Source organism: Desarmillaria tabescens (genome assembly GCF_030435595.1).
Source record: "Desarmillaria tabescens strain CCBAS 213 chromosome Unknown EV420scaffold_2, whole genome shotgun sequence".
Taxonomy (NCBI): Eukaryota; Fungi; Basidiomycota; class Agaricomycetes; order Agaricales; family Physalacriaceae; genus Desarmillaria; species Desarmillaria tabescens.
In genome coordinates this window covers 1,056,613-1,079,706 of record NW_026848301.1, presented here as the reverse complement: position 1 = coordinate 1,079,706, position 23,094 = coordinate 1,056,613, and the positions used below count along the sequence as shown (strand labels likewise).

Here is a 23,094-nt window from a genome sequence, read left to right as displayed (position 1 = left end):
AGGGTTGACAGGACGTCAGTAGTAGTAAGAAAAATCCAAATAAGAATCAATAGATTCAGCACCTTCCTCTGGGCCGAAATCAATGTCAAGCGGCTTTGACTGCCAAATTCTTCCGACCTGCTTTTGGTCTGGTTTTACGGAGCCCCAGAGCATCCCAGAGAGTTCAAACCCTTCAAGGGCTGGGAATTTTGTCAAGGCGCTGGCAATATCTTTGTAAAAAGCCTTGAAACAAAAATGAGCACGAAGAAGGCACGAGAGTATGAAACAAAAGGTACCGTGTCGGGGAGTCCCGAGAAATTACAGGTGGATGAAATCCTGAGATAGATCATTTGGTGCAAGCGCTGGGAAAGAAGATGGAGCAGCGACGCAGGGAAAGACGTAGTTGTGGCTTCAAAGACTGTTATATCAGCTGTGGATTGGCTGATGGCATCGACAACGCTGTCATCGACATGACCTGAATTAATACGGAGAGATTGAACTGGACGGCCTGGGACGATGGCACGGGCGGCCTGGGAGGAACCAGTAAAGTGGGACAAATGAGGTACCGAGGAAGATGGAAGGGCCTCGAGATAGTCGTGTTGAAATGAAGGGGATAATGTGTCCACCTCTAATTTTAGAAGGGAAGGGGTGGCTTTTAGGAAGGTCGCGACATGAGAATTAAAGGGAAACGAGCATGAGAAGTGGGATAAGGAGGGGTAGTGTGATGAGTTGATTGGAAGTAATATCCAGCTGACCCGAGGAGGGACGAAGACGCACAAATGGACGAGGTTGGTCATGTTCCCAAGCGCCACCGCAAGATGGCGAAAGAAGGACAGGAACAAGGAGGGCCGGGAGTCTAGATTGATAGAGAAAGAGGTGACATACTGTGCGAGAAGAGGATTTCTCGCGAGGGTGAGGACGACGGAAAGATTTTTGGCTGCAGGAGCTGCGAAAATAGTGCGATAGAGTCTGCGCTGGGCGACTGGGGAGACGGGGGAACAGACCTTGAGAAGGGGGAGTAGATGACAAGGGCTAAGATGGGAGCAAACGGCATCAAGGAGCTCAACGGGTAGGTCGACGAGGGAGGGAGGCATGAGGGAATAGTAGCAAATACATTGGAATAGTAAGTTTACTTTATATCGGCTAGATGCAGGGACGACGTGATGGCAGGGAAGAGATTCTGTTGTTGCACTTCCTTTCTGTTCTTAGTAACAAAGGGTTAGTTGAGAGTTACGTAACTGATCGAAATGTGAAGGTTGACCTTGTGCCTCCAAGTGGCTTCGTGTTCTTTGCGCCTGTGATGCGAGCATTGCTCCGGGCACTGCCTCAGGCGGTTCCACGGTGTCCTTTACTTTTATCTGCCTCTTCACATGTTCCTTTCTCTTGCCGAGCCTATTCTCAGCCACACCACCCGTTCCATCGGCACTTTCTCGCCCATTGCGGTCAGCCGTAGTCTCCTTCAACAACTTTTTTAACAAAATTTTAATCTCGAATCCCGTTTTTAGCGCCATTTCCAGTTCGAACTCACCGCTGCGGCACCTTGTCCGCGTCAGATGTTGGATCTCGGGTCGTTTTGTCTGGCTGGCTCCTGAATAAACGGTGATTACTTCTTTCCTACTCCATTCGTCCATTTTCCACCAACAACTCTCTTGTCGACAAGGAAGGGTCGTATCTCTTCCTTTTTTCCGCTCAAAGACCCCTCCGGCACAGTCCAGCTCATCGTCGACAATACCGACGCGTTTTCAGACGCTCTATCTCAGGTTCCTGTCGAGTCTGTCATTTTAGTTCAAGGCTCGGTCCTTTTAAGGCCTTCAGAGGCCCGTCGGGATGTCAGTATTCATTTTGCATACCCATCTTCCGTGTTTGACTCTATTCCAGGGCCCCGGAGGTGACATCGACATCAAAGTTCACAGTTTTGTCCTCTTAAACCCCGCGACCCAACTACCATTTGTTCCGTCAGGTCACAATCTAGTAGGTACCTCTTCCCGTGCTCATCTTTTGCCTTACCAACCGCTCCACAAGCCAAACGAAGAATATCGTCTGCGCTATCGGTATCTTGACCTCCGGCGTCCCTTTCTTTCCGACAACTTGAAGAGGCGGGCAAATGTGGCGCACCTCGTTAGAAATATATTACACGAAAATGGTCCTTCTCCGTGTTTCCCTGTCGAAAACACTTGTCTCATCATCTTTTAGGTTTTCTCGATGTGGAAACTCCTCTGCTCTTACGTTCGTCCCCTGAAGGCGCAAAGGAGTATCTCGTTCCAACACAGGTTAGCAATGATTCGGACCCACCTAATTTTTTCGCTCTCGCCCAGTCACCGCAGCAGCCTAAACAATTGTTGATCTGTTCGGGGGCGGTAGATCGTTATTACCAGATTGCCAAATGCTTCCGTGACGAGGACGGCCGGAAGGATAGGCAGCCGGAATTTACTCAGATTGATATGGAGATGGCATTTGTGTCATGGGGATCTCAGGGAGATGCTACTGAGTCCCCGAGTTCTGATGCCTGGCGAATGGGAGGCACTCAAGTCCGGGATGTCATCGAGACTATTATAAAGAAAATTTGGCAGCAGTTCAAAGGCGTAACCTTACCTAACAAGTTCAAGGTCATGACTTACTTTGACGCGATGAGACGTGTAAGCCCCCTGGTGTCTTTTTCTTCTATTCAATAGGTGGTGATCATTGTTCTTTCTAGTTTGGGTCTGATAAACCGGACACACGCTTCGGTTTAGAAGTACGTGTCGCACTTTAGTGCCGGACATCAGGGCCGTTTACCGTTCAATTGGTAGACTTCCGATATCACTCAAGCTTTACCTTCTCGGATCCAAAGTGTGTTAAGGGAGAACGATGAAATCGTCGAATGCATCGTCTTGCGGCACCGCGAGGAGCCTTCATTCTTGTCAGTGTCCCCGAAGTGTAAAGTCGAACCTTTCGCGGTACGAGACAACTGGCATAATTAGCTTTCTCTTACCTGAATGCTTTTACTTCAGGAGTTCGTCCCGATGACCACGAAGACCATCCAAACATGGCTGAATCGTAGTCGAGTTGTACCCCAGATCTCAGAGGCAGTGAACGCGTCTGAAGTCGCCGCACTCTGCGAGAAGCTCGGGATATCACCTGGCGACGGACTCTGGCTAGCTCGAAGATCAAGGATCGCCACTGTGAGGTCAATCTATGCCACATGGGATCATGCGCTGACTCCATATGCAGGGTGGATCCACTGTTCTAGGAAGACAGAGGCTTCATTTACTCGAGACAGCCGTTGACCAAGGTCAGCTGCAGCGCAAATCGCCGATGTAAGAAGCCCTCCTCTAACAAGCTCTTTCCAGGGAAATTCGTCCTACCCGATTCATCAAACTTCCTCTGGATAACAGAGTTCCCGCTATTCATGCCAGAACTAGAACTTGATAGGAAATGGTCAAGTACACATCATCCATTTACTGCCCCAATGTGGCAGGATGTAGAAGCTTTGTTTAGAGGCGAGATTGAAAGTGTAATAGATTACTTCTCATAATTCTGGGTGTCTGTTCACTCGGCTTTTTTCCAGGTCCGGGGTCAGCACTACGATCTGGTCCTCAACGGCGTTGAAGTCGGAGGGGGTTCCGTGCGTGTGCATGATGCAGATATGCAGGAATACATCTTTACGGACATCCTCAAGGTCAGTTGGCTTGTAACGTGTTTTTTGGACTCGGAGGTAATCAACGGCTATCATAGTTTTCGGCGGAAGAGAGGGAGCCTTTCAATCATCTTCTTCAGGCCCTTCGATGTGGTGCTCCACCTCACGGCGGTATTGCCCTAGGTCCGTCATCACCCTCTTCCCGTCCGACATGCTTTTTTCAATTCATCATCGCTCATTCACAGGTTTTGATCGCCTAATGGCCATACTCTGCAATTCATCATCCATTCGCGACGTGATCGCCTTCCCAAAGACTAGTTCCGGCACCGATATGCTTTTCGAAAGTCCTGCGCCCGTACCAGACTCCACGTTACGACAATATGGGCTTGGGCGTTACCGGCAGGTTTCAGAAACACAAAGCGCAGTGGAGTGAAGGCAAGTCGCATATATCCAAAAAGAAAACAGTCTAGGGAGCCTATTACATACTAAAAAGCAACCATATGTTGAACCACTAAAATGAAAGCATAGTCCTGAAAATCTCCGCCGCGTGAGGTTGCCGGAAGAGGTCAATTGTGTCATGTAGTAACGGGCATGCTCGAGGTGCTGTGCTCTGATTTTGTTTCATCGGGCTCTTTGCTCTCCGAACTACTACCGTCAAGTGGAGGTGATCCAGGAGGTGATGGAGTAGCATTAACCCTATATGCTGAGCCTCGAGGCGTGGCACCGTCATCTATGTCTTCATATGGTGACCTGCCATAGGTAAAAGGTGACGTCCAGTTGAAACTAGATTCTTTCTCTGGCTGCGGCTGAGCTGGTGATGCGCCGTTCAGTACGGAAGTATAAGGTGCAGGTTCTGTCTGCGAAGCTTCATGACTTCCTTGCCGCGAATGACCTTCATCAATGGCTGACAGAACGCTGCGAAGCTTTGATGACTCGGAACGGCGAGAATGATGTCCGGGTTGAGATATGGGTGGTGCTGAGTGCCTACGTGATACTGGCGGTGACACCGATCTCGGTGGAGTTGGTGAGGTTGAGGTAGGAGACACATCCGCCCATTCAGTTGATTCTGATGTGTACAATCCATTTGAAGTATTTGGAGTCCACGTCATTGAGCTGTTTCGGCTGCTAGAGGAACTAGGCAAACCATCCATAGAATTAAGCTCTGGTGTTGTCATTATAGGCGTAGCCGATGTCGATGAAGTTGGGTTCGTAAGAATGGAAAGAGGAGGAAGAATGCTGAATATCTGGTCTTCGGCTTGGGGTGGGCCATAAGAATCAAACGGGTCCGGTACCGTCTGAAGCATCGGCTCAATGACTGGGTCAGAGCTACATTTGGAGGTCAGCTGGGTCCTAGGTTTGGCGCATAAGGTACGCACGCCTTAGCAGTGAACCTATCAAACAAATCCATGGTAGAGCGGACAACTAAGCACACCTGGACGTTCAAAGTCAATGAACGCTACATTGTATGAAATGAAGAACCCACTTTGCCCTGTACTACATCCCACACCTCTTCTTCATGTTCGATAATTTCCCGGTAATGAGCAGCCTTGAGGTCATCAAGATCGTCCACCTGCTGCTGAAGAACTGACAGGGCCTCGCGGAAGCTTTGTAAATCTAGAAAGGACCTTCGGCTCAGCTGGCTTCGTCTTGTATGATCGGGGCTTCGTACTTCGCTCTTTCCTGTTCATGTTCCTCATTTCTGTATCCCGAATAACTCGACTTTTCTCCCGCAGCGCACGTTCGTATGATGCCGACCGTTCCTGTAAAGCAATTGAATGTGCGTCAAGTTCAATTCATATCTAGTTCGAACATACGATCACTATCGTGCGGTACGTCTCCAGGTGCTGGCGCAGCGGTTTCTCAAACTTCTTATCAATTGCTTCAGCCTATTTCTGGATATTAGCACGGATAAGTTCATTTCCGACACGACACATATTGACTGACCAGGACATGCCAATGATTCCCTATGAGATGATGAAGGCCAGATGCAGCTTGTAAGCGTGTTCCCGACTCGTATGATGGTCCCTTGAGACTAGAGCAGGATAAGAACATAACACGATCAGGACATGAGAAACCTCGCACCCGCTACAAGCCTCCATTGCATCCGCGAATGCTGCAGTTGCTTTCGACATGGCAACGAGAGCAAGACGATAGTTTGCAGAGGTGTTCATGAGCTGCATTCAAGCGCATTGTAATCCTTTGCTTGGACAGATACCGAAAATCTTACTTCTTCGTATGCCTGAAGACTCGCTTTCAAGTTGGACCTGGTTATTATCTTCTCTGGGCCATTTGCGCCAAAGTTCATTTGTGAGACATTTGTGGTGTCAGAGAAAGTAGGCGAAGGAGGTCCTGCTGATGAGTTGCGCCTGGAGCCAAAGGCGAGACCTCGAAGGGAACGGGGACGATGAGGAGCCATGATAGTGATGGTAAGTGACGAAGCCGCGCAGTTGCAGATACAGTGCGCCTGCCGCCTGTATCTTAGGCTCTATTTGGTTACTCTTCCGGATCAAGCGCCGCAAACTCTCAATTTTTTATTTTGTCACCGTATGTCCAAATTTTCGTGTGTGGTCATACCATGTATCTGCTTCGTACTTCGTTGCCAGTGCTGATGTGTCAGTCACACTGCCAGGGTGCTCAGAATTTCTGTCAGTTCAAGAACAAGTCATCATTTGCAGGTAGAAGGACAGCCGACAGTCGTTGTACGAAATTAATATCTACTCCTGCCACCCGATGCGCCACAAAGTCTGGAATGTGTCGCAGGAAATTGAAACTTGAGTGACAACGCCAGTCATCCTAAAGACGCGATGAATACCGCAATTTACATATTAAAACTATCGATGCTCACCAGTAGCTGGTTACTTTTTGGCGCCTGCAATCATGCTCATTTTGTCGGGTGCATCCCTCAAATAGAACAGCTTCGCCCTTCTCATTCTGCCCTTTGGAGGTTTTCGCACCACCTTTATCTCCTTGACATGCGGCGAGTTGACGAATATCTGCATATCCACACCCGTTCGCTGGAGAATATTGCGCAGAACAATGGATGTGTCGGGGCCGCGTCGTCGTATTGAGAGCAAAACACCCGTAAAAACGGATGGCGCATGGTCCATAGTAACGGTGAGGATGGAGCCTGGCTTCACTTGACTGGGAGACCTGCGGGAGAATAATGTTCGGAGCATTTTCTGCTTGTCGAGTGGAGGGAGATTTTTGAAAAGGTATGGCATGAGGCCTTTGCCTTCCCGAAGAGCATTGGGAATATGCGAAGTTGGTTTAGGATGTATAATGGCTGTCTTGGAGAATGGGTACGCCTTCGCCTCTGTCTTTGCTGCGGTCGACATGGACCTTGTCGCCCAACGAAGGAAGTTTGGCAGCATGTCGCCACAGAACGTGAGCCTGACCCAATGTGGTGGTCGAGGACAGAAAATCAATATGCCAATTTCGGAAGTCCTTCAGCCTATAGATAACTTTACCAAATTTTTAGCTGGTCACGAACATACAGGCATAGAATTACAAGATGGCATTGTAAATGTAATTTTGAATAGACTACGTTACACAAATAACACAACGAAGGGAAGAACGACAAAAGAGAATGTGACGTACTTCCGTTTGAGCCTAAAACCCGCGACCACGACCTCTGCAAATGTATGTTCAGCAGAAGAACTAGATGTTAGGTACAACATACCGGCCACGCCCTCTGTATGGATTATATCCGCCATAACCACCTCGGTATCCTCCCCTGTAGCCTCCTCTATACCCACCTCGACCACGCCCTCGGTTGAACCCAGGTACATTGGTCCGTTTTGCCGTAACCTAGCAATGTCAGCGATTCAGTTACAATGTACACGCCACAGGAAAATTTGCTCCGACCTTGATCAAACGGCCGCGGAATAGAGAGTTGTCCATGGTCAAAGCAGCGTCAATGTGTTCTGGCTCAGCAAACTCAACGTACGCGTAACTGAGAGACGTCAGTCAATGTGATTTTAGTATATTGAAAAAACTGACCCCTTCGGATGTCCTGTAAACTTGTCGCACAGAATCGTAACTCGGTTTATCGTTCCACAAGCTTGGAAATGACCCTGGATCTCCTCCGGTGTAGCACTGTAGTCAACCTGTTTGAAACATCAGGAAAAAAAGACAGAAGGACCGAAAGGCGAGACAGCACTGACATTACCGACATAAACACTCCGACTGTCCGCAGCGGCTTTATCCTCGTCTGTTTCCATCGGAACGCCAGCGTCCATGCCATCGTTATTAACCTTTTCTGCCTCAGCCTGCATCTCTCGAAGCTTCATAGCTTCCTTTTCCATTTCCTCCACTCGTTGCTTCATTAGCATGATTTCCTGTAGTTCGTCAATAAAGAGTTAAAAAGCACGGCGATAAACATACTTTGGTCTCAGCTTCCTCACCATCATCGATGATCGTCTCCGGTTCACCAGTCGCGGGAGGTTGCGTTGACTCGACTTCGGCCATTACAGCGTGAGGGAGAAGAGTGTGGGTTTGTTTGGCAACGAATTGCGCTGGCTGAGGCTCCAAACAAATAAACGCGCGTGGCAGCCACGCTTTGTCATTGCGTCATTGTTCTTGCATTGTCAAAGCTTTTATGTGATTTAGGTGGAGAACAAAATACCGAGACACCGACAACAATCCAACAATAGGTCCCTTGATTACTCCGCCGTGTGCGGGATAACGAGCAATGCTGTTCAGCGCCCACGAGCCACACGTCTGGTCAGTAGACCAGATGGCGATACCAAGGCCGCATCAGAATGAGTGCGAAATCGACTTCTGTTCGTGGCGCAGGGCGTATTTAGATAGAGAATTCACTGGAAACGGAAGAATGACGTGGGTTGGACACGAACATATGGTCATGGGCCGGTCGTGGGCATTGAAAGGGAGATCAGTTACTGATGTGGAGAGCGCTGGTAGTATTTTCGTGCCGAGCATTCCATTCTCAATTAAATGTCAACTTCGCACACGTTAAGCACTACGATTGCCTCACGGCGATACATGCACGGTGCCTTTAGAGTCTTGGTGGTGCTCAGGCACGCGGTACTCCAGGCACTGCGCCGGCAAACTCGGCCCGGTTCATCTTCCCGTTTCGAGAAAAACCACGTGCAAAGCGCAAATTGAGGACTTTGGTCAGACGTCTTACTTGGATTTATACCTTCATCGCCTCCCCGTTACATTCATGACCAAGGGGGACACCAACACGCCCATGGCACACCAATCCAAGAAGAAACGTACTGACGAAGAACCTCTTACTCAGGACGCAGGCCAGAAACCTATCCAGCTCCAGCGCAGACGAGTGTGGAGAGCTTGCGAGAGCTGTAGGCACGTCGACCTCGCCGCTGTGGCATTCAATGAAAAACTCATCCTTTTTTTCTTTTCTAGGCGCAAGAAGATCAAATGTGATGGCTGTGAACCTACCTGTTCCCAGTGTAGCAGTTCAGGCTCGCAGTGCACTTGGTTGCAGACCAAAGATAGGGCCGCGCTGAGTCGGCAGTGCGTCATTGTCACTTTCCTTGGCAAGGTTGTCTCTGATAGAAATTTTTTAGCTATGTCCAGGAGCTCGAAGCGCGTTTGCTTCACATGGAATCACTGTTCAAACAGGTCGCTCCAGTCCTCGAGCAAATAGGGACGTCGACTGACGGCGCCGGTTCGTCCCCATCTGATACCACGACTCCCGCTCCAGTATTAGACCCATCTAAGACCGCGGCGGCGGCGGCCATTTTACGTTCCATAGCGCCTGTCCAACGGTCACCAGAGCCAGCTTCGCCCGTCAAGATCGAGGACGATGTCAGCGATTCATTCGGCCAGCTCGCACTTGACGAGTATGGTCACATGAGGTGGATGGGAGGCTCGTCATCGATGTCATTGATCCAGTCATTCCGCGCCTTGACAACATCTCCACTTCATCGGATATCGCCTGCGGAGGAGGATCCTCATGCGCCAGGCCCGAGCGTCAATAAATTATATTTTCCGGCCTCTGTTTTTTTCGGCAAAGTTCGTGCTCTTCCCGGGCCAGAAGAAGTAGAATATCCAGAACGGGATTTGGCGGACAAGCTCGTACGTTCTGTCTCTTTTAAATTACCCCAAAACTTTTCGTAAATTCGTTCATATAGGTCGAAGCATATTTTGCGCGTCTCCATTTCCTCATGCCCGTCATTGATAAGCCGTCCTTCTTACTTCAGTACACCAACGTCATGAATAACACTCATGACCGTAATCTGGCGCGCAGCCAAACCGCTTTTATATCTCTAATCTTCGCAGTTTTTGCATGTGCCGCTAACATCGTGCAAGACCCCCGGCTGTCTACTAGTGAGCGGCATGATGATGGTGGCATGGGAATGGTATATTACGAGCGGTACGTATCTATTCTGATGCCGATCGGGTGCGGGAACGGTTGATAACAATGAAATAGAGCCCTTATCCTCCAATACATTAGCCATGCTAGCATACAAGCCGCACACGTCCAGTGTTTCATCCTTCTATCTTCCTTTCTCTGTTCCGTCAACTGTCTTCCTCAAGCGTGGATTCTTGTCGGCCAAGCCGTTCGAATCGGCCAAGATCTTGGACTTCACGTGAGTCCAGTTATTATTAGTGTACCGCCCTTCTCTCACCTTTAGACCCACAGCGCTCTCCGCGTAGGCTCATTCTCACGCCCATAGAGAAAGAAACACGTCGAAAGATCTGGTGGGGTGTCTATACGTTGGACCGTATGCTTGCCTTGGCTCTTGGTCGACCGCTGGGCATCAGTGATTCTGATTGCGATGTCGAGTACCCATGCGAAGTGGATGACGATTATCTCCCGGAGTATTTTAAGGGGACCACCCTTAATCAGCCGTTCTTGATGACGGGTACAGTCGCCCTGACGAAGTTATACGAGATCACAGGCCGGGTTCTTCGGCAGGTTTACTCGTTGGATAACTGTCGGGAGAATTTAGAACCGGAGAGGAAGGCAGAACTTGAAACTACTGTGGAATCTCTTCACGCAGAACTTACGCAGTGGTGTGACGATCTGCCCACCATGCTTAAGAGGGATCCAAAGACCCCAGAGCAATCTGCTATGGCTGCAGTGCTATGCATCCATTACTACTCTGTTCTTACGACCCTCCATCGTAATCTCCTGCCAGTCAACCGAGAGGATCCTTCGACAGAGAAGTCAGCCTCTCAGGGTGTATCGTCAGCTCGCTCGTGCATACAGCTCTCACCGTCGATCAGAAATGTGGTGCCTCCTTCGCACCATTTGGCATTTTTCATTCAGCACTTATTTGGCTCTGCTGTCATCGTTCTCTTGTATGCCATGCACTCGTCTGAAGCCAAAGCTTCAGCACAAGCTATCGAAGAAGCCAAAACCGCCCTTGTTGCGATCGAATCCTGGGAAGGGACTTGGCCTGGCGCCCGCAAATGCAAAGAGTTATTAGCGGAGCTTATCGCTACAGCCACCGACGCTGTGGCCAAAGGGACAAATTCTGACTCTAACCCATCCCCTCCGGCTGCGCCTCATTCCTCTACTCCCCAGCGTCGACGATCAGTGACAATAGCCACTGTACCGCCCAATACCATTCCCGGAAGAATGCTGAAGAGTAAAAATACTTCTCGCCGAAATCGATCGAGGGAACAAAGCGGTGCTCGTCGACTGGCTGCTTCGCCTTATCACGTTGACAGTGAGTAACTTCAAAATTCCATGATTGACTATGATTGACCCGCGAATCAATAGCTGCCCTCCGAGCAAGATCTACGTCTCGTAAACGCGGACACGATGATCCCGAGGATGGTTCATATTACCAGAGCTTCACGAGCCCTACGTTGGCCCCTAGCAATAACAGCTCGCCCTCCTCCATGGGCGTTCCATCACCCGCTATGTCCGCCACTGGACTTTTGCAGGACAATAGCCCTACACTCGCTTCGACGTCTGTGTATCCATACCCCGGGACTTCGAACCAACCACCTGCATCACCTCTTTATGATTTCGACTATGGCCTCTCGCCCAATTCCTTGGGTCAAGGGACATCTCAGCAGTGGAATAACTCCGACGGCACGAGTAGCCTTGACATGTACTCACCCGATGGTGCCATGGCATATGAGAGTCCGTATGGTGCTTATTCTGCCGGCCTTGATACCGTTTACTCTGGTTATGAACCTTCAAATGGTATCGGATCGATGGGACTGTCCACGACACCGCCCACTGCATCATTCAATGCTTCCGGACTTCCGTTCCGCGGCCTTGAGTTTATTCGCAATTTTAATAATTCAGGAGGATATAGTATGGATCAGGACTCACTATGGCAGAGTTACGACCCCATTGATTTTGATTATGGTCCTGACTTACCGTTTACTTTAGGTGATTCAGATATTCAGACATCATAGCGTTACTTTCTCTTGCCTTTATGTTCCTTCGATTTCGATTATCATCCACCATGATGCTGTTATATTTGCTGACATGACCGTACGAACAGTGATGAGTGATCCTGTCGTGTATGATTAGAGATGTATGTGATTCCTCTGTATCGATATCGTATGATTACTTCCTTCTACTAAGTCTGGTTACACTACCTTTCTCATATAAATATGTATTTTTCTAACGATTCTCTTGTATCGGGAGATCTTATTTTCCTCATTTGTTGGTGCGTGCATCATTGCCAAGCGGCCTCTTATCTTGCTAATTTTATGTACGGGTTCATCCCGTCCTGCTGTACATGAACCACCCAAGAAGCGAAAGCTCGTGATGCTGTCAGGCAGGGTGGAAAGCCGTGTTTTGCTTTGGGAGTTTCACCATAAGCACGACGTAGCAGGTGATAACAGAACCTCACTAAGCAAAACCCTTCAAACAGCAAGCAACCAATCGGCAACGATGAGGATAGAAACGTGTTGATACATGATTCGCTGCGGTGGACCGCTTGTACAAATACCAGGTCGAATTTCCCTCCAACAAATTTCTCGATAACGGCAGTCTCTCCACGGCTTCAACAACCCAGGTCAGGCCCTGTCATAACTCAGCGTATCATCTGTCTAGAACCAGTGCCATTCCTCGATTCTTCGAAGCTCAGGGTTAGGTTTCAGGCCTTTTCAGGCGCATCCTCTCGCAGCTTGATATTCAACGCTTAGGCCATGTGATTGGACTGAGTAAAAGAGCGGCCCTCGCCTGGAACGCTAGGCTGATACCGTGACAGAGTCAAAGCCTCGCACACATTAAAATTTCAGATCTAGGTTACCATTCGCGACGACCCTCGGGACCTCCGTCAATGACGGACTCTTGGTTCAAGGAAGCTCATCTGATGTACTTAGCAGTTATACGCCATAATCTGGGCGGTCTTGATGTACGACTACCCTGGACCGGAACAATGGAGTTATACACAAGATGTCGAGATAAGAAATATATATCCGCCATACAATCGGATGATCCTTCATTTTTGCTGGAAGGAACGACCTAGAACTCTGGGATTGGCGAAGAGTGATAACCTTTACAAAACCTATATGATTTTAAACGTCCTATCTTAATTGTCCGTAATATCAATGACGGAGCGGGTGATTATCACGGGGGATTCGAGCAGTGATTCATCAGACGGTATTCTCGGGCTAAAATGAAGCTGATACCCGAAGCCGAAATATTGAGATCGTGTTCTTACAAACGATAGATGGAAAAAGGTACCTGCCGCTAGCAAGCTTGAGGCAGCTTGAGGGTTTACCGATACGATTGTCATTTATCAATACGGACCACTGTTCAGCATCGTTCATCGATGGACATCACTGTTTCAATTTGCGTTGACACGTGGTTCACGTGGTTCACGCTACAACATTTGCTTCCATGCAGCTCGATTCCGAGGAGCTGCGCACCCAGCGTCTACCAGAATCAAATGTCAGTCCAAAGTCTCGTGTCAGCGTCAACCTCGGTCCGGTTATACTTGGTTGCCGGACCATCTGGTTCCACCACGACCTACTCTTTCTCCCACTAAGCAGCAATGGTATATCATCCAGTCGTCGAGCTCACCTCCGAGGCATCATGGGCAATGGTTCGCAGTTTCAACTCAAAGTTGGTATCGCGTTCAATTGATCTCTGCAGGTGGAGGACAAGTTCTCGCCCTACGCGAAGGAGACACTTGCCAAGTTGATCACATTCCTCGAAGCGAGTCTGGTTCATTCTTGTGAAATTATATCTGACTTTTAGGAAGAATGAAATAATACCTTCAACAAAACTTGCTCATGCCCAACTGCCTGCTGACCCGGAAAAGCGGTGGAAGACTGTTATACCTGTCATCGAAGAACTCAAAGCGAAAGCTAAAAAGTTGGGCTTGTGGAATCTGTTTTTGAGTAAAGCGCACTATCCCGAGTTTGGTGTGCCGCTCAGTAATCTCGAGGTTCGTACCAGTACTTGCTCTTCTTAAAATCTACTGAACGACAACAGTATGCCGTGATGGCGGAAGTTCTTGGTCGAGGGGGGCCTATTGCCTCGCAAGCTGTTAATTGTTCAGCGCCCGATACAGGAAACATGGGTACGCCTTGTTGCTTGATGTGAATGTAACTTTCAGTTCCATTTAACTTCGATTACAGAGGTGCTGGCTCGTTATGGCTCCCGAGAGCAACAGCAGAAATGGTTGGTACCACTGTTGAATGGAGAGATACGTTCTGCATTCTCTATGACCGAAAGATTTGGTTCGTCGGTGTCTAGTAGTGCTCTTTTGAAATACTCAATGTCATCTCTTGAACAGTGTCTTCCTCAGACGCGACCAACATCCGCACTTCCATACGACAGGAGGGCGACGAGATTGTCATCAATGGACATAAATGGTCTGTCTGTTCTTGATAGTGTTTGTTGACATTCTAATGCTAAACTATTGATAGGTGGATCAGTGGTGCAGGCGATCCAAGAACGCGTCTTCACCTTGTCATGGGCAAGAGTGATCCCACGAACAAAAATGCGTACAATCAGCAGAGCGTTGTCATCGTCCCCGCAGACGCCCCCGGAGTCACGGTCGTTCGACCTATGAAAGTCATGGGATATGACGACGCGCCCGAAGGGCACTGTGAAATCGTATACGAAAACGTCCGTGTGCCATTGAGTAACCTCGTTCTAGGATGGGGAAGAGGTTTTGAGGTATGTATCTTCTGTGTCGTAGGGGAATAACTGTTATCTGAGCGTTACCAGATCATTCAAGGACGTCTTGGGTACGTTTTATCGGAGTTCTCTTCAGTTGCGGGGACTAACCAGCGAACAGACCCGGACGCATTCACCACTGTATGCGAACCATCGGTTCAGCCCAGGCTGCTCTAGACACTATGCTTCAGCGGGTCACTGACCCTTCACGGAAAACCTTTGGGAAATACCTCTATGAGCACGGTTCGAGTACTTACCCATATGAGGATCACCGCTAACTGAAACTCAACATGGACAGGTACTGTCATTGCGGATATCGCCAAATCTCGTGCTGAAATTGAGTCCGGAAGACTACTCGTTTTGAGTGCCGCACTGATGGTTTGTGGAACAGCACTTGCGAAGTCGTTGTACTTACTTCATGCGCTTCCTCCAGATTGACAAGTATAAGGCCAAAGGGGCGCTCAAGGAAATTGGTATAGCCAAGGTAAGAAAATCGAAGACTTCATTGTCAACACTGCTCATCCTGTGAGCAGTTTACTGTTCCATCCATGGCCTTGACTGTTCTTGACCGAGCCATGCAATCATTCGGCGCTGAGGGCCTATCCCAAGACCAGAATTTGGCTGAGACCTGGGGAGGATTGAGGACACTACGTATTGCGGACGTAAGTGCTATCGCCATGTCCGATTACTGAGAATACTCATTATATCTTCATAGGGACCTGATGCAGTAGGTGCTCTATGATGATTCCATTTCGCTCTACTGATTATTTTCAGGTGCACATCCAACAAGTCGGACAAAGGGAGCTCAAGCGCGCTCCTGCCCTCGTCAAGAAAGCGGCGGAGATTAAGAAGAAGGAACAGCAGATACTGGAGAAGGCAGGATTTAAGTCACATCTGTAGCGACGTCTCTGTGATCCGGCCATTGTAAAATAGTACAGCAAGTAAGATTGGATGGAAACGTTAGCACACACTACTCAGCCAGCTATATTTCATACGTATGTAAACCGGGCCGGTCACCAGTCACTATCGTGAGAAATTATATTGTGCTTTGTTGTGCTACGCCTACAGCGCGTCTTCCATCAAAACCACCATGTCGAGCCGAGGTCGTTCGACGTCGCCAAAACCGCTGCAAGACAGAGACCGCAATGCATCCATGTCTCCACCGTCGTCTCCCCATGCCAACGCCAAAGTCGTCATCGTGACAAACCTCACCAGAAATGTCGTCGAATCCCACCTCCAAACCATCTTTGGCTTTTATGGCCATATAATAAAAATTGACTTGCCGTTATTTGTAAAATGTGCGTATTGTACTACATCTCTTTTCTATTTTCGCTGACGAACCCATCACTTGCAGCTGGGCAAAACAGAGGAAAAGCTGCTTTGGAATACTCAAACCCTTCTTCAGCACACAAAGCAGCCTCGCACATGAACGGTGGCCAGCTTGACGGTGCTATACTCAAAGTCGAGCTCTCTAACCTTCCAGTACGTTCGCGTTCGCGTTCTCCTAGGCCACGACGTGGCGCACGTTCCTTCTCTCGCTCCTACTCCCGATCTCGGTCACGTTCACGCTCTCCGCCTGGAAGATTCCGTCGTCGGGGAGGATGGGATGGGTACAGAGGAGGAAGAGGCAGCGGAAGGAGAGGTGGAGGCTTTTACCGTCCTGGACGTTCTCGTTCGCGTTCGCGCTCTCGGTCACCGCCACGCCGGAGTGGTGACCGACTCGGACCCAGAAGACGTTCCCCGAGTTATCAACGGGGAGGTTACGGCAGAAGGTCCAGGTCGAGAAGTTATTCTGTTCGCTCCAGTCGCTCAAGGTCGAGATCTTACTCGCGTTCCCGCTCGAGGTCATCATACTCGTCGTATTCTAAATACAGCAGGAGCAGGAGCAGGTCTAGGTCTGTTAGTAGGGGTAGGAGGAGCCATAGTCGGGATGATATTCGGGACAGTCGATCCAGATCGCCTATGCGGGATTAAGATACTTGTACTTACAGACACTTGTCGTGCTTTTGGAATTTTCAAGTACATATTGAAAACGTACTATCAAGTTGTCATGATTCCCTAGGACATCCGTGTTATGCAAGAGTGCAACCGGTTCCTTTAAACATTGCTCACAATAAAATTTAGCTGATATTACTTCGAAATGCCATTGTCCAATTCTTCATACAAAGCAACAAAACAAAAATATCACTTGAAAGCTCTCAACTCCCTTTAAGTCATCCCTTCCACCGCCTTGACGCTCCCTCTCAGATGCTCTGTATATCTCACTAATCTTGAAATAGCATAGGATATATGCGTTCGAATCGTAAATACGTCCAAGAGCAGTCGATCATTGGGAGAAAGAGGTGATGGCGGAGGATTTTTGCCATACAATGCTGATATCAATATCGGAATAAAACAGCCATCGACCAGAACCCCATCATTCACTTCTTTGGGCTCCAAGAGCGATGGTCGAGAAGAACAAGACGCACCATCATCTTCTGCTACCGCTCCAAACTCTCCTTCATCGTTTTCTTCAACATAGTACTCTCGGCCTTCCCCTTGCTGCACCCTGAGCTGTTCAAAAACACTAATATTCATTGAAAGCTTCGGGGGCAGCCCAAGCATTTGGTAGCACTTTTCGAGTTTGCCCATGTCTCCTGCTGACGGTGGTACTTTATGCAGTTTGTGCTGAAAGTAATCTCCCGGACTGTCTGGTGGCAAATTGGTTTTGAACACCCGTTCCATGGACTCCAGACTCGTCACAGAAGGGTGTGTTATAACGTCATGGCGAGGATCAGCTGCATCGTGAGGAATGGTGTATCGTGTAACAATCGTCCCGCATGTACCGGCAATATAGAATGTTAGTCGGGCTGCCGTTAAGTGTCAATGTATAAGCTAGAGCAAAGCAGAACCATATATAATTCACTTACGGGATGTCGGCCAACCAGTTATGTCCTGAATCTTCAAACCGACAGAGAACTCGCCACACTCGGCCCATCTCAAGGTCTCAGAAACCAATGTGGCCTCATTCTCATTCATATATGCACATTCAAAGACAAGGCAAGGAACCACTTCTCGAAGGTTATGTTGTATTATTTGGATTCTCGCATCAGGCTCTTTCAGAGACCCATCCCGTAGAAACCGAGGATCCTGCCATATGTAGAAAATCTCGAATCCGGAGTGGCGTGTTGGATTTGCTGTTATACAGATCTTTGTATCCTTGCTCTAATGCACCTAGGAACTGCATTGTAGCTGCTTCGTGCTATGGTGTTGAATCTCGGAACGAAAAGACCGACTGGGAGTCATGATCATAGAGCATTTTGTAAGCGCTACGAGAGAGACCACTATCAGCAATGTCAAAGGAAACGCGGGAACCAAACCCACGAATCATTATATGACCATTCATCAAAGATCTGGGGAGTTACGCCGGTAGCGACAAGATAAGGACCCTCGTTGGGCCGTCGTTCAAGACATCGCATGGCTATCGCCACGCTGTCTCTTAGAACCCCTTGCCAATCGCGGTAGTCGGCTATTTTCTCGTCATCACTTGTGATGTCACCCGTTCCACCGTAGACCTCCTGGGGAAGATGAATATGAGGCATATGAGATGGATTGTGAGAACGCCTTTCGGAATTGGGTGTAAGAAAACAGGAGGTGGTGATGGAGGTGGTATAGATGTAAGAAACTGAGACAACGAACGACAGACAGTCAGCCACGATCTTAGTCACTGAGTCAGTACCTTCCCCAACGTTCAGGTAGGCAGTGGTGCTAGTGTGTGTGTGGGTGATATGCGGGATGCCGCCATGAAAGAGCAAGCGCCCGAGATGAAACGCGTTGGTTGCATCTAATTTAATGCATGCCCAGTAATTCGGGAGATCGCCTATGCACCAGTCAATAAATTACTTGCAGATGCCATTATAGGATACACAGCTGTCCGTATAGCAATTCAATACAAACAGATCTAATCACTAGCGACCGAATCATCATCGGCCAAGAAAGGCCTGCGAAAAACAGTTGAGTAAACGAGACATCACAGCGGCAAGCAACTTACGCATATTCATAATCATTTCTTATAGCATTCGTCATCCACTCCTCGTCTGCCTCTTGCAGAGGGAATCCTGGCCCTCCCGCCACGCTAAGAATTACAGGAAGCAACACCAGCCCATGCAAAGCACCCGATACAATGAGCGTGAGCCACATGCGGAAATAATAGATCTGCCAAAGGAGTCAGCAAGTGCACTTGTCTATCGAAGTATGCCTGACCTCTAATAGCTTTGAACGTGTTAAGGCCAATACACACATTCCAATGAGCTTAGTAAATGTAATCCCAGATAAAACCTGAGGATGGATTCGTTAGAAAGCATTGCTACCGACCAAATTGCGTACTCACCGAAGGCCCGACATCAACTAGGGCCGTCCACATTCTCTCGTCTCGCTCCTTCTGCCCCGCAGGGTGATCTACCGGAAGACCTGAACCTGCACTCATAAACGCTCTTGCTACATGCGCACAGAACTCCACCGCAATGCCTAGCGAAATGACCAAGTTCACCAAGCTGATGGCGTTCAAACTGACGCCCCAAACAGCCATCACACCCATGACTGTAACCACAGTAAGCCCCACCACGCCCGTGACAATCATTCCCGTCCGCCATGAACCCAGAAGGATCGCGGTTACCAATAGCACTGCGCCCAGCCCAAGGCCAAGGACTTCCTGAGTTATGGCGATAATATGCGCATATTGGTCGAAAAAGACGTAATGCAGTGAGTATGGGAAGACGTATGATCCCGTCTTCTCCGAAATGTCATCAGCAACACGGTGAGCCGCTTCGAAAGAATCAATGAAATCCGCCTGCGACTTCAGTGGCTTGTGGAACGTCCTGAAGTGTGACGCCACTACGGCTCCTTGTCCTTCTTCGTCAGGTTGACTCAGTGATAGCGCCGTACCAAATGATGCCTTCCCAGCCAGCGGGCATTCTTCATTTGTGGGCGATATAAGCCACTGGCGTAAGTACTTCATGAACTCGTCGCCCTCCGGAAGCCCCCGCATCGTAATATTCCAAGCAGGCTCCTTGTCTTCATAACAGGGTTGGCACAATCTAGGCGAGTCCCGCGCATTGCAAAACACTTCGGGGTTTCGCTTCCGCACCCGACAGCATGACTCCTTAGCGGGATCTAGCCATCCAAGGAAATCATCTATCCAAGAGGCGCTAGGCTCAGAGATAAAAGACGTTTCAGGCCGTTTGCGTTCGGCTTCGAGGATGTTGGCGATGGAAAGCTCGTTGCATGTTGTAAAACGACCACAAAGCGCCTGCTGCCCGGATCGCTGGGTTACATTGATGTCCGTCGAAACGAAGTAGACGGGAGGGCCGACGTCAAGGTATTCATCGAGCTTATTGAAGTATGGCACGAGATATGATTCAGATGGCAGTGCAAGACGCTGATCTGCACCATATATCAGACGCAGTACAAGATGGGACGGAAAACCAGCGCACCAAGACCAAGCTGTATATGCTGCATTGAAATAACAGAAACCACAAATATGCCGGAGAACACGAGAGCGACAGTGCCCTTCACGGCAGGCTTCAACAAGAATGGCGCGTAATGTCTCTTTATGAACCGTGCAATTTTTCCCAGTCCAGTGTCGCTGGGAACATCCAGTAGCTCGATACGGTTCGGAATTCTGATGCACGGGAAGCAATCAACACGACCAGACTAGAATGCCATTCAATAACAGCACTCCATACAAAGCCCCAAAGAAACATACCTCAGATCTCCGCAAATCCAGCGCCAAAGCACTGACAAACACCGTAACTTGGAGCAATGCATTTAAGAACACACTCCCTGCGGCATATAACGCAAAATTCCTCACTGCCGGCATGGGTACTATAGCACCCAATGAAAAGGCAACAGTCTCCGTTATTGAGCTTAGTAAGATCGATGGACCCATCTTCGCCAAAGTCCGTGCCACTCGTTCCTCTGCAGAAAAGTACAAAGGAACCGACGCAGCATCCACTTCGTCATGCGAAGAATCAAAAGGCGACAAGTGACCCCCACGCGACAAGTTAGAATCGGTGGCGGACGACAACACACCTCCATCTAATAGCCCAGCATTAGGCCCATGAAGCATGTTCTGTCTACCCAGCTCGTGTACGAGGATGAAGACGTTATCCACTCCAACAGCCAAGATCAAGAACGGTATGACCTCCGCAATAATCAAGGTAACCTTCACACCGATCGCGGAGAAGAATCCCACAGATGATGAGACCGACAGAATGACCAGGGATATGCTAAACAGCGCAAGGGTGAACTTGGATGCAGTGAACAGTGTCCGTGGGAGTCTAGGCAACCATCGTGGCGTGGTCCGCGAGTCAATCGATATTGCGCCAGATGCGCCTCGTTTGAACAGACCAGGGAAGTTCCTTGCCCATCTGACAAGTGATGAAATCACCCCTTCTTCTTCTGTGCGAACTCCGCTGCCCAATGCCAACGATACGTAGACGAACATCGCGACATATGAAAGCACAACGATCTTCACATCCGTGTTTGTGCTCTTATTTATCTCCTCCTCCAGTGACACTCCCGTTGAGAAGCCCAGCTCCAGACCGGCCTCCTCCCCGATCCGTTCAGACAAACCAACGAGGTAGGCGCGAAGAAGCTCTTCCCATTCTTCCACACCAGACGCATGTGAAACCACGTAAGTAATCACCATGGCTTCTGCACCGAGGTAGTTTTTCCGACCATTTTCGTCCGATGGAACACCACCCAACACATACTGTGGTGCAAGCGGCTGCTGGAAATCCGGGAGACACTCCACGGGGGACAAGGCACATCCTTGTAGATGTTCCTCCCATGTATTCTCGTCGTACCCACTTAAGTCATTCCCAAACCATGCAGCAAGAGATTGAACAACACAAGCCCCCTCAGGGCCGGCAGGCTTGAAGCATACGTCTTCAAGTGTATATCCACCCTGGGATTTCAGCCGGCGAATATCAGTCTCGACGTCAAACCAATACTTCAGGTGGTCCCAGGATAGAACAGGTCCCTTCTCTTCACCACTAGTAGTGATGAAAATCTGTTCCGTTCGATAGAAGGGGCCGAAATGTTCATCGAAATATTCCTTTTGTATCTTGCTCTCTGAAGTAGGGGCAACCCATAAGCGTACTGGGTCTGTTTCGATCTCAAAGCTCTTCCATCCAATGTTGAGCAGTCCGACAAGAGTGAAGAAGATGAAGAAAGTCAGCCATGGGCTGGAAGCTGCCCAAAGTCCGAGCCGGTAGAACCCCCGCCTCAGGACGTTGTTCAGTTTGTACTGGCGTGGTTGTGCGGTTTCCACGGGATCCAATAACGACGCGCCTCGTCCCAAATCTTCTTCCGTTGTTATACGCAGCCCGTTTCCGGTTTCATTCTCATCCAAATACTGCGCCAGAGAACCGGCACCAATCAACCCTCGTGAATATGACCGTGGTGAAAGCGAAGCTGTCTCTGCACTTAGCGCAACTCTCTCGTAACCTCTCTCTCTCCGTTTCCTGATGGTTCTTCCTATAACGGTACCTCCCGAAAACCCTGCCACACACAGAGACCACACGAGAATGAGAATGAATGATAGGCACGTAATAGCGCCTACATTGCACGTGGCGGCAGCTGGGATGTCGGGGAGAGATGGACATATGTCGGGGCAGTCAATGCAGGAACACCTACTACCAAGGTCAGTGGATGCGCAATTCCGTGGTGGAGGGTCGAGTCTCTCCATTCCTTCGGGGGTCTCGACAGAAGATGGGGGGAAGTCGATCTGAAATGGACTGCCAATCGGCTTCTCGTCCCCAAGGTACTTGAGGAACGCCTTGGAATCCTTCGCCCCGCCTCCAATGAGATCCATGGCAAAACCATTGGTAGCCCCCATCTGGACATTCTTACACGAGTCGAAGAAACCTTGAGAGAAGGTATCCCCAACAAAGAAGTCTATGGAAGCGACTGCCGTGCCGGACGTGGTCGACTGAGTAGATGTAACATTCAGAAAGGATGCTTGGTTTGGAGAACAAGTGAAGGTGCAAAAGAAAGACTTGAAGTTGTTCAAGCAAGCAGGGCAGGAGGAAATGAGGCCGGTGACCTGGGCGAAATTGTCCCGGAGAGTCGTGAGCTGGGCGGAGGTACAGCATGTGGGCCCTGTAGCGAAGTCAGCGCCGCAAACAGAGGTGAGGAGGTCACGGTTATCTGGCTATGGGTCCTGCTAATTAGCTGGCTCCCGGCTGCAGAGGCAGTGATGACGCACTTGGACTGGAGGCCCGTTATATGGACATGGTAGGTCCCTTCCAAACATTCCCTTCCTCCCACAGGTATCCCGCATTGCACATTTCCCAGCCATGGTGGCAGTAATGTCGAGCACCGTACAATGACAGTGTGGTGGAAGGCAAGAGCAAGACGCGTGAGCGCG

General features: G+C 49.3%; 10 protein-coding genes across 10 annotated transcripts; 4 read left to right on the top strand and 6 right to left on the bottom strand.

The window, feature by feature from the left end:
• Window positions 1–15: 15 nt before the first annotated feature.
• Window positions 16–1,073, bottom strand: EV420DRAFT_1259573 (uncharacterized protein; the record flags this gene model as incomplete). The annotated part of the gene is made up of 2 exons (XM_060466961.1): window positions 16–222; window positions 276–1,073. 2 exons carry the CDS (start codon window positions 1,071–1,073, stop codon window positions 16–18), a joined length of 1,005 nt encoding a protein of 334 aa, XP_060338370.1.
• On the top strand, window positions 1,037–4,099 carry EV420DRAFT_446583 (tRNA synthetases class II-domain-containing protein). Its single transcript, XM_060482160.1, has 14 exons — window positions 1,037–1,421; window positions 1,485–1,578; window positions 1,640–1,808; window positions 1,858–1,950; window positions 2,002–2,122; window positions 2,173–2,615; window positions 2,675–2,713; window positions 2,769–2,915; window positions 2,970–3,140; window positions 3,190–3,250; window positions 3,309–3,472; window positions 3,527–3,637; window positions 3,694–3,778; window positions 3,841–4,099. The coding sequence occupies exons 1-14, from the start codon at window positions 1,127–1,129 to the stop codon at window positions 4,026–4,028; spliced, it is 2,181 nt and encodes a 726-aa protein (XP_060338369.1). The 5' UTR covers window positions 1,037–1,126; the 3' UTR covers window positions 4,029–4,099.
• EV420DRAFT_446567 (uncharacterized protein) lies at window positions 4,100–6,069 on the bottom strand. Its single transcript, XM_060482159.1, has 8 exons — window positions 5,823–6,069; window positions 5,678–5,769; window positions 5,540–5,627; window positions 5,410–5,481; window positions 5,265–5,355; window positions 5,079–5,209; window positions 4,972–5,027; window positions 4,100–4,921 (listed from the first exon to the last, which is right to left on the bottom strand). Exons 1-8 carry the CDS (start codon window positions 6,009–6,011, stop codon window positions 4,171–4,173), a joined length of 1,470 nt encoding a protein of 489 aa, XP_060338368.1. The 5' UTR covers window positions 6,012–6,069; the 3' UTR covers window positions 4,100–4,170.
• Window positions 6,070–6,450: 381 nt separating this feature from the next.
• On the bottom strand, window positions 6,451–8,062 carry EV420DRAFT_1635351 (uncharacterized protein; the record flags this gene model as incomplete). Its single annotated transcript, XM_060476433.1, has 7 exons — window positions 6,451–6,985; window positions 7,193–7,226; window positions 7,275–7,402; window positions 7,428–7,547; window positions 7,595–7,701; window positions 7,759–7,932; window positions 7,979–8,062. 7 exons carry the CDS (start codon window positions 8,060–8,062, stop codon window positions 6,451–6,453), a joined length of 1,182 nt encoding a protein of 393 aa, XP_060338367.1.
• Window positions 8,063–8,681: 619 nt separating this feature from the next.
• On the top strand, window positions 8,682–12,184 carry EV420DRAFT_1502808 (fungal-specific transcription factor domain-containing protein). Its single transcript, XM_060471140.1, has 7 exons — window positions 8,682–8,920; window positions 8,981–9,091; window positions 9,145–9,655; window positions 9,712–9,953; window positions 10,011–10,170; window positions 10,224–11,256; window positions 11,310–12,184. Exons 1-7 carry the CDS (start codon window positions 8,778–8,780, stop codon window positions 11,957–11,959), a joined length of 2,850 nt encoding a protein of 949 aa, XP_060338366.1. The 5' UTR covers window positions 8,682–8,777; the 3' UTR covers window positions 11,960–12,184.
• A 1,196-nt stretch (window positions 12,185–13,380) lies between these two features.
• EV420DRAFT_1502797 (acyl-CoA dehydrogenase/oxidase) lies at window positions 13,381–15,731 on the top strand. Its single transcript, XM_060471139.1, has 14 exons — window positions 13,381–13,602; window positions 13,653–13,715; window positions 13,762–13,947; window positions 13,995–14,082; window positions 14,141–14,242; window positions 14,299–14,377; window positions 14,432–14,684; window positions 14,736–14,755; window positions 14,806–14,927; window positions 14,983–15,062; window positions 15,118–15,168; window positions 15,218–15,346; window positions 15,400–15,411; window positions 15,459–15,731. The coding sequence occupies exons 1-14, from the start codon at window positions 13,552–13,554 to the stop codon at window positions 15,582–15,584; spliced, it is 1,362 nt and encodes a 453-aa protein (XP_060338365.1). The 5' UTR covers window positions 13,381–13,551; the 3' UTR covers window positions 15,585–15,731.
• On the top strand, window positions 15,664–16,816 carry EV420DRAFT_1502795 (uncharacterized protein). The gene is made up of 2 exons (XM_060471138.1): window positions 15,664–15,982; window positions 16,039–16,816. Exons 1-2 carry the CDS (start codon window positions 15,775–15,777, stop codon window positions 16,656–16,658), a joined length of 828 nt encoding a protein of 275 aa, XP_060338364.1. The 5' UTR covers window positions 15,664–15,774; the 3' UTR covers window positions 16,659–16,816.
• On the bottom strand, window positions 16,776–17,860 carry EV420DRAFT_446395 (uncharacterized protein). Its single transcript, XM_060482158.1, has 2 exons — window positions 17,594–17,860; window positions 16,776–17,533 (listed from the first exon to the last, which is right to left on the bottom strand). The coding sequence occupies exons 1-2, from the start codon at window positions 17,700–17,702 to the stop codon at window positions 16,893–16,895; spliced, it is 750 nt and encodes a 249-aa protein (XP_060338363.1). The 5' UTR covers window positions 17,703–17,860; the 3' UTR covers window positions 16,776–16,892.
• A 65-nt stretch (window positions 17,861–17,925) lies between these two features.
• Window positions 17,926–18,265, bottom strand: EV420DRAFT_1635346 (uncharacterized protein; the record flags this gene model as incomplete). Its single annotated transcript, XM_060476432.1, has 2 exons — window positions 17,926–17,992; window positions 18,048–18,265. The coding sequence occupies 2 exons, from the start codon at window positions 18,263–18,265 to the stop codon at window positions 17,926–17,928; spliced, it is 285 nt and encodes a 94-aa protein (XP_060338362.1).
• A 179-nt stretch (window positions 18,266–18,444) lies between these two features.
• Window positions 18,445–23,079, bottom strand: EV420DRAFT_446340 (patched family-domain-containing protein). The gene is made up of 7 exons (XM_060482157.1): window positions 22,933–23,079; window positions 20,428–22,878; window positions 20,156–20,375; window positions 19,054–20,105; window positions 18,927–19,001; window positions 18,715–18,878; window positions 18,445–18,664 (listed from the first exon to the last, which is right to left on the bottom strand). The coding sequence occupies exons 1-7, from the start codon at window positions 23,023–23,025 to the stop codon at window positions 18,625–18,627; spliced, it is 4,095 nt and encodes a 1,364-aa protein (XP_060338361.1). The 5' UTR covers window positions 23,026–23,079; the 3' UTR covers window positions 18,445–18,624.
• Between the last annotated feature and the right edge of the window lie 15 nt (window positions 23,080–23,094).